The sequence below is a fragment of the Coregonus lavaretus genome (genome assembly GCF_964263955.1).
Source record: "Coregonus lavaretus genome assembly, chromosome: 17".
NCBI lineage: Eukaryota > Metazoa > Chordata > Actinopteri > Salmoniformes > Salmonidae > Coregonus > Coregonus lavaretus.
The window spans coordinates 21,452,344-21,461,026 of NC_140004.1; the positions used below are offsets into that span (position 1 = coordinate 21,452,344).

Genomic DNA, 8,683 nt, shown 5'->3' on the forward strand with positions numbered 1-8,683 from the left:
AAATCTTTTTAGTGTCCTGAGTCTTCTGTCTTCTTCGGCTCTTCAGTCTTAGTCCAGTCGCTGAAGATAGCATCCCCTCTTATAGGGGCACCTGTACTCCTATTGGCTGCAGGTGTGTGCATAATTTTGTCTCAGGCTGTTCGCTGCCTAGGCAGCGGGGTAAACCAATAGGAGCAGATCTCCCCTATGGGGCGGAGCTCCACGATATAGAACAGCTAGTTTTCAGTTTCCCATCCCCACTCACACCACTCCCAGACAGTCTTAGCAAAATTATTGCTTGAGAAATTGCTCTTTGCTAGGAATCTATTTTTGTTTCTTTAACATTTTTTTTTGAAAACTATCACAGTAAGGTACTTCATTTTTACCCAGAAATTATTTGATATTGAGATAAAACCGGCTGCATTGGACCTTTAAAGTATTACTGACGGCACACACCGGCTTGCAAAACGAGTACATCCAATGATGGCCCCTGATTGGCTCAACTACTTTCTGATTCAAAATGTGATTGGTGTGAGGCTGAATTCCTAAGTAATATGCCCATTCCATTGGTTGGTTGGAGTTAACCAATGCTCAAGGTTGTCTTCTTGCGGTTTCGTCCCACTGTCAAGTCTGCTAGCTAGCTACCTCTGGAGCATCCTACTGGGGCTCATTGTTCTAGGAGTAGTATTATTAGTATTAGCTTATTACAAAGAATGAGAAGAGTTACGCTTTTTGTGAACGGGACGTCCAAAAATGGCAAGGTGCGTACAGTTAGCTTAGCTATGGAGGTAACGTTAGTTAGACTAGCTAGCTAGCTAATTTAATGCGGCCTTAGAGTCGACGCAACTAAGCGACTCTAACAGCCAAATGTCCTAACAAACTGGTTTAGTTGCGTCGAAGCTATGCGGCCTATAGAATTTGTGTAGGTAGCTAATGTCAGTAGTGGAAAAAGTACCCAATCGTCATACTTTAGTAAAAGTAAAAGATACCTTAATAGAAAAAAATGACTCAAGTAAAAGTCACCCAGTAAAATACTACTTGAGTAAAAGTATTTTTGTTTTAAATATACTTAAGTATCAAAAGTCAAAGTATAAATCATTTAAAATTCCTTATATTAAGAAAACCAGACGGCACCATTCTTGTTTTATTTATAGATAGCCAGGGGCACGCTCCAACACTCAGACATCATTTACAAACGAAGCATGTGTTTAGTGAGTCCGCCAGATCAGATGCAGTAGGGATGACCAGGGATGTTCTCTTGATAAGTGAATTAGACACTTTTCCTTTCCTGCTAAGCATTCAAAATGTAACGAGTACTTTTGGGTGTCAGGGAAAATTAATGGAGTAAAAAGTAAAATGTTCTTTAGGAATGTAGTTAAGAAAAAGTTGTCAAAGATATAAATAGTAAAGTACAGATAACCCCAAAAACTACTTAAGTAGTACTTTCAAGTATTTTTACTTAAGTACTTTACACCACTGGCTAACGTTACGAGCTAATGCTAGCTAGTTAGTTGTTATCGTTTGTTTGGCATTGAGAACACGAACAAACGTAGTTAACTCATTTCCCAGTTGCTAGCTAGCTTGCTATCTGGCTACATTAAAGGTAGACAAAACAATATGACATCATCATTCAAAATGGGGCCACTTCCTGCTTACAGACGTCAACAACAGTGTTTTGAAACCAACAACATTTAAACCTGCCACCCACCATTGTCTCTTCCCAATGTTGGTATGTCTCAAGGGAGGGGGCACATTTGGAAGAACAGAGGGGTATCCTACAATGCAAGCTAGATCTACTAAGGGTTTTCTAAAGCTAACCAGCCTCAGTTAGGTTCACATTCCATCTCAGGCTTCATCCATACTACGATGGTGGATATTGCTTGTCGCCAACTCTAGCAGGCTTGTAACTGCGAGTGCATTTCGCACATGGCTAGTCGAACACTAGCCCTTGATCATGACTCTGTTCCATTACATTACACAAATCATTGGATTAAGGCGTTTTCTATACAGGGGAGTTTTGTTAAGCGCCCCAAACGCTCAATCTGAACATTAACATGTGTCGCTTGCGGTACGGTTTTTGGAAGCCTTATTTTACATATCAGCAAGAAATAATAATTTTTAAAAATGGTTAAATTGATACCTTGATAGGGTTAGTGTTCCCTCACGGCCATGTCTCCATGTTGCAGGGCTTGTTTGCGGAAAACAGACGGATGACGAGGTTTCCACCTGTGCTAATTAAGCAATAAGGCCTGAGGGGGTGTGGTATATGGCAATATGCCACAGCTAAGGGCTGTTCTTAAGCATGACGCAACACAGAGTTCCTGGATACAGCCCTTAGCCATGGTATATTGGCCATATACCACAAACCCCAGAGGTGCCTTATTGCTATTATAAACTGGTTACCAATGTAATTAGAGCAGTATAAAGAAATGTTTTGTCATACCCGTGGTATATGGTCAGATGTACCACGGCTGTCAGCCAATCAGCATTCAGGGCTTGAACCACCCAGTTTATAATTAGCTATATAGCATGCGCCGAACACCTGTGTGTAAGCGTAACTCGGGAAGTGTAGCGGAAGTGTAGTTTCGACAGATAGGGGCACCCATAGCTGTATGGATCTGTGCAAAAATTCTACTGTAAGTGTATCTTTTTTATTTGAAGGATTCTTTCTCGCTGATGAAAGATAAGGGCCATATGTTTCGGAAACCGTAGCGCAAGCGATGATTATTGACGTTTCTAAACCTTAAAACACAGCGTCGGGATTGTAGTTCACGTGAGCCAGTCGTTGGCGACGCAAATGGCTGAAAACTGTAGGGAGAAGGCAGAATGCCGCCTAGAGTTTTCTCTCGAATGACAAATTCTTCATTGAGACAATGCTGAAACATCAATCCATGGGTGAGTCAATGCCACATTTTCATTTGTTCCAAAATCAAAATGAAAGAAAAGTTGTCTTGCAAATTCAGCAGGTTATGGCTTTTAGAAGTTCCGTCTTTATTTTATTACTTATTATTTTATTACTTATTATTATCGTTAATGCCGTCTTTGGTGTGCTTTGCACAAGCATCTTTTTCCCCACTCCTATCGATATTTATTTTTTATTTAGTCATACAAAAGTGTTACATTGTGTGAAGTTTACTAAATGTGTAATGTGCTATATTTTAACATGGCTATTTTTAACACACAATATTTTTTTAAATTAATAAAATATTTAATCTGTTGTCTTCCTCAAATGAAGGGGATGATGACTCTTTGCAAGAGGGAGGGAATCTGATTTCATTGGTCCTTAAACTCACAGCTCAGTAATTTCATTCAGAGTAAGTAGAGTTATCCGTGATTTAGGCTGCCCCGGAGCATGTTAGTTCTGAAGGATTCGTTGCCATAGAAATTTACCTGGCTAAAAGGTGAGCCACTTTCGTATAACCGGTTATCCCGAGTTGAACTCAGAGTTGACCAAAGATAAATCGCTAACTCCTGGCAGTCTTGGTTGATTTGAACTTTGTTGTTGTTATCTTTCTATAAGCAGTGATCCAGCTGTGTATCATCATGTCATATTGCTAAGTTTACCTTTAAGTGTGCTAGCAAGAAATAAAGGGTTTGCCCAAATCAGTCTGTTTTGTGACAATAACTCTGTTTTCCTTTATTAGGTTGTAGCTGTGTATGGGACCTTGGCCGACCTGTTATCTGTAGCAAGCAATAAGTTGGGAATCAAAGCCTGTAATTTATACAATGGAAAAGGTGGTCTTATAGATGACATAGCGCTCATCAGGTATTGTTAATTTCCTTAAACACTTTGTAGTTTCATGCACTTGGAAGGTCCTTACTCCTGCCAATATTGCATATTAATTTCTCTACTATTCCTTCTTATATAGGGATGATGATGTTTTGTATGTCTCAGAGGGAGACCCCTTTTTTGGTGAGTTTGTGTCAAATTCTTTCCTTGCAAACCATTTAGTTCTGAGGAATGAGGTGGTGAGTTATCCCTCTGAATACTGTTATTATCTTAGACCCACAGAATGATGTCAGGGCTACAGACGATCGGCCTGGGGCACACACCGATTGGCTGACGCTTAATATTGGAGGGCGTCTCTTCACCACCACACGGTAAGCAATGGAGGAGTTATTTCCATGGTCTATGAACATCAAAAGTCACAAATGAACATCTCTGTCAGTATTATTGATATCCACTTTATTCTTTGGTCACTCCTTTCCTCACAAACTAATATTTTTTACAGGAGCACCTTGGTCAGCAAGGAGCCGGAGAGCATGCTCGCTCACATGTTTCGGGAGAAGGGTAAAAATAATTAAGTCTGTCACATCTACCACTAACTCTGCTACCTTTTTCTTTTGTGATTTACCCATAATGATGGCCCCTCTATCCTTGCTCTGCAGATGTATGGGGTAACAAGCAGGATGAATGTGGGGCTTACCTTATTGATCGCAGCCCAGAATACTTCGAGCCTATTCTTAATTACCTGCGACATGGCCAGCTCATTATCAATGAAGGAATCAATTTGCTTGGTAAGTATGGCATTTACAGCCAGAACAGTCATTACCTTTATTCTACGATACTGCTCACAGATTAATGAGAACACTTCAGTTGTGCATGTTGAATACAGTATGTAGATTTCTGAAATCTTGACAATATATTGCCTAAAATCAGTAAATACAATTTGTGTTTCAGGGGTTTTGGAGGAGGCCCGTTTCTTTGGAATTGAGCTGCTTGCTGAGCAGTTGGAAGTAGCAATAAAGGTGAAGAACTCAAGCTACATATTTCAAATTATTTATTTAATTTCATCACAGCGTATTGATCCATGCTTTTCTCCAGAATAACCAGCCACCTGAGGACCACTCTCCCATCTCTCGCAAGGAGTTTGTTCGGTTTCTGCTGGCTACACCCACCAAATCAGAGCTCCGCTGTCAGGTAAAACGCAACACATTTGCAACAAGCACAACGCACTGTTGAACATTAGATGCAGTCTAACTAACATGACACGTGAAACTGACAAATAATACCTCTATCCACAAGGGACTTAATTTCAGTGGTGCTGATCTCTCTCGCCTCGACTTGCGCTACATCAACTTCAAGATGGCCAACCTGAGTCGCTGCAACCTGACACATGCCAACCTATGCTCTTCAAACCTGGAGCGCGCTGACCTCTCTGGGGCCAACCTCGATGTGAGCCCATAGCTCCTTTATTAGCCTATGAAACCTACCTGTTACAGCGTGTCAACATTTCAGAAATGTGCAGTATTTTGTAGGGACTGATTTTGTCTTTCTGATTTAGGGTGCTAACTTGCAGGGTGTGAAGATGCTCTGTTCAAATGCTGAGGGGGCGTCTCTCAAAGGATGCAATTTTGAGGACCCATCTGGACTAAAGGCCAACTTAGAGGGCAAGCTTTCTAATGTATTTGTATGATAAGAGGAATGACAAATATGGAACTGATAACACTTGTATAACCTCTGGTGTTGAACATCTAATTTCTGTCTTATTAGGTGCCAATCTGAAAGGGGTTGACATGGAGGGAAGTCAGATGACGGGAATTAACCTGCGTGTGGCCACTCTCAAAAATGCTAAGCTGAAGAACTGTAACCTACGGGGTGCCACTTTGGCAGGAACCGATCTTGAGGTAACCTGAGGGCATTTAAGAGGATTAACCTTGAGACAAAAAAATTAAGTCAATCTGAACAAATGGCATTAGACAGCTCTTGTAATCATTTTATGTTTGTTGTTGAAGGTTTGTCAGTTAGATACCATGAAGTTGTCCATCCTAAGATAACTGTATTATTGCAGTTTTATTACCGTGACATCTAAGGTCAGTACCAAGAATACTGACTGTTGAGTTTGGTTTTACTCCTCACAGAACTGTGATCTGTCTGGCTGCGACCTACAAGAGGCCAACTTGAGAGGGTCCAATGTGAAGGGGGCCATTTTTGAAGAGATGCTGACTGCATTGCACATGTCTCAGAGTGTTAGATAACTCTCCTGCACATTCCACCTGGGTTCAGGCTGGTTAATCTCATGGATGCCTGGCAACGGTCTTCATTTGCCAGCCAATCCCACCCACCCCTACTATCAAGCTTCTTGGACCCTTATGCAATACAGGTAGTTTTCTGTACATCCCTGGCATTCCAGCTCATATACTAGCTTTAAATAATTTGCACTAGAGCACATTCAGGGATATTTGTTTCCGTTATGTAGTGGAAGCTTTTACGTGTCTATCTCTCTTTCCTTATTTTTCCCCAAAACCAAAATATTTAATGTTTTTATGTATGTTTACTATTATGTCTGGATTCAATCCTACCTTATTACTATTCTTTTTAATTCTGGATGTATACACACTTTCTTGATTATTTAACGCAATGTTTCTGAAAGTCAAAGATTATCAAACTATAAGTGCATGAAGGTTTTAAGTAACAATATAAGGGCCTCAATCAAGACTGTGGCATAGCAGAAGTGGGAGGTGGCATGGTGTGACTGTACATTCTTATCAATGTACTTCGTTTTATGCCAGATATGCTTTATGATTAGGAGAATGTTAATTTTCTAAGCCAAAGCCATACCGTAGCATGATCAAAATGGCAAAATAGTTTGTTGTTATTGCACCACCTAATTATGCTGTGGATTTTCTTATAATACTGTGGCTGTTGAAACAGTATTCAACAGAATTTCAAGTATGCAATGTACTCTTCCTTGAATATCACTGAAGTCAAAAGCTGCCTGTCGTTTTGTTTGGATGTTCTCTGTGAATCTACCTCCTTATTGTTTTTACCCCTTTCTGATGTATCTCTAGTTGCATGCATTTCACAGTGGTTTTTGCTTCTTGTATGAAATCCATTATTCATCATATCCAAATATGATAAGCAAATAATCAAAGTGAATAAGATGTTTTTTTAATAGTGTTACTGTCATGTTCAAGCTTGTGGATCACCTAGTTGTACGAGGAAGATAGTTGTATAACAACACTCCCCTCACAATGAATTGCATATAATTCAATCATGTTTTGAAATTATACTTTGCACAAATCTGTCTTAAATTAAAAATGTTGTTCACCGTCTTCTGTTATACTCACTCGCAGGTCACCAACAAGTAGAATGTGGTTCTTGTAACAATGTTTTTTATTTTTTTTAATCCAGTGCTTCCAAAACGTGTAAATTATTAGGATAGCAAAACATTATCACTGCTGGACTGTGATTTTAACAATCTCATGTCAGTTTGTTTAAGAAAATGTCTGCATGTTTAAAGACTGTATTTTACCAGTCTTCGACTGGTGAATTTCCTCTAGGTGTATCTTTTTGAGATGCAATATTCTCTCTCTATACTCTATTCCACAGTAGGTACTCTTCTGTCGCAATAATGAAGGCAATCATAAAGAATATTGCACCTTGAGTGTGGAGATCGTCAATATCAGAACCTTGTAGAAAAGAACAATGGTTATTTATTTTGATATAACATATTGAAGAAATATGGAATGAAAGTTAGTTAAAGACTGGGTGTGTTTCTCTTCCTCCCCTGTCTATAATTATTGCACTCAAGCACAAAATTGTATTTCAATAAATTACTGTTCTCAATAAACAAAAGCCACTGTGTAATTACTTGTGCAAATGAAATACTGGTATCCTTTCACTAACTTCCCAGAAGAACACCAAGACCCTGTGCCTAATTCATTTCATTGTTGCTGCTGTAAAAGTGCACAATCGTTCCCAAAGTATTGTTAAGCTTTTAAAAGGCTCTTTGCGGTGCCTGAAGTGGAGGTGCTTAGTGCTGCTCTGTAATATATTTTTGAGTGGAGCCTTTTTCTGTAATCCACTTTGTAACCTCCTGCAACTAGGTGATGGGGCTGGGGGGTGGGGCACATGGGAACCAAGCTGCCTATAAAACCTCAAAGACACATGAGTTGCTCAGCTAGAGTAATAAGGCTGACTTTGCAGAATGGAAGAGAAAAAGGTCCTGTTGTTGCTGCTGCTTTTGGTGGTGGCTCTAGTGTCACAGGGTTGCTGTCAACATTGGTCCTATGGCATGAACCCAGGGGGGAAAAGAGCGACTGGCAGCCTGTCTGACACCCAGGACAATGTAAGTACTTTACCTATTCATAATGTGGAAGCAGAACTAGCTAGGTCTATTTACTAAAGGTTGAGATGGTAAAGTATACAATGATGGAAGGGATGTTCCTATATTTGCATAGTATAATCTGGCTAAATGACAATTCTACAGATGGCTGAAGACCTTCTGAAGATAGACCCTTGCAGTTTGTTTGGCTGTGCTGATGTCTCACCTCATGCCAAAATGTACAGGCTGAGGGCATTACTTGTGAGTGACATTTACAATTTTGCATATACATTTCCCTTCAAGAAGCTACCCAGAAGTTGAATATAAAGCGAAATTGTGTTGGTAGTTCAATATTGCTACTTTATTTAATGTATGTGTTTTTTCTAAATTTCTTCAATTTTTATCCAAATTGTAAATTATGTTTTTCCTTTACTTTTTTGTAGGCAAGCCTCGCTGACAGACAAAGTGGACTCAATAATATATAGCAAATGTATGCTAGCTAACTCAATGAAACATTGCAGTGCCATCATTGTGTTTTATGGTGGTCTTTGTTGGGGGTCCCATTTTTGTTGGTTTGCATATTACATAGTATGGCTTTAAAACAGTGGAACACGATGTCAAAATAAAAGTGCCAACACATGATTGCGAGAATGAGT

The 8,683-nt window shown here is 39.6% G+C and overlaps 1 protein-coding gene and 1 long non-coding RNA gene across 2 annotated transcripts; both read left to right on the plus strand.

Moving 5' to 3' along the window:
• The first annotated feature begins 600 nt into the window (after window positions 1-600).
• Window positions 601-7,586, plus strand: LOC311145108 (BTB/POZ domain-containing protein KCTD9-like). Its single transcript, XM_084181294.1, has 12 exons — window positions 601-740; window positions 3,624-3,745; window positions 3,849-3,892; window positions 3,984-4,080; window positions 4,212-4,270; window positions 4,369-4,497; window positions 4,661-4,728; window positions 4,805-4,900; window positions 5,006-5,155; window positions 5,265-5,370; window positions 5,474-5,607; window positions 5,842-7,586. Exons 1-12 carry the CDS (start codon window positions 693-695, stop codon window positions 5,956-5,958), a joined length of 1,170 nt encoding a protein of 389 aa, XP_084037420.1. The 5' UTR covers window positions 601-692; the 3' UTR covers window positions 5,959-7,586.
• A 325-nt stretch (window positions 7,587-7,911) lies between these two features.
• On the plus strand, window positions 7,912-8,636 carry LOC311144704. The gene is made up of 3 exons (XR_014614524.1): window positions 7,912-8,051; window positions 8,193-8,288; window positions 8,471-8,636. It is a non-coding gene; the product is annotated as an uncharacterized lncRNA (long non-coding RNA).
• The last annotated feature ends 47 nt before the right edge of the window (window positions 8,637-8,683 follow it).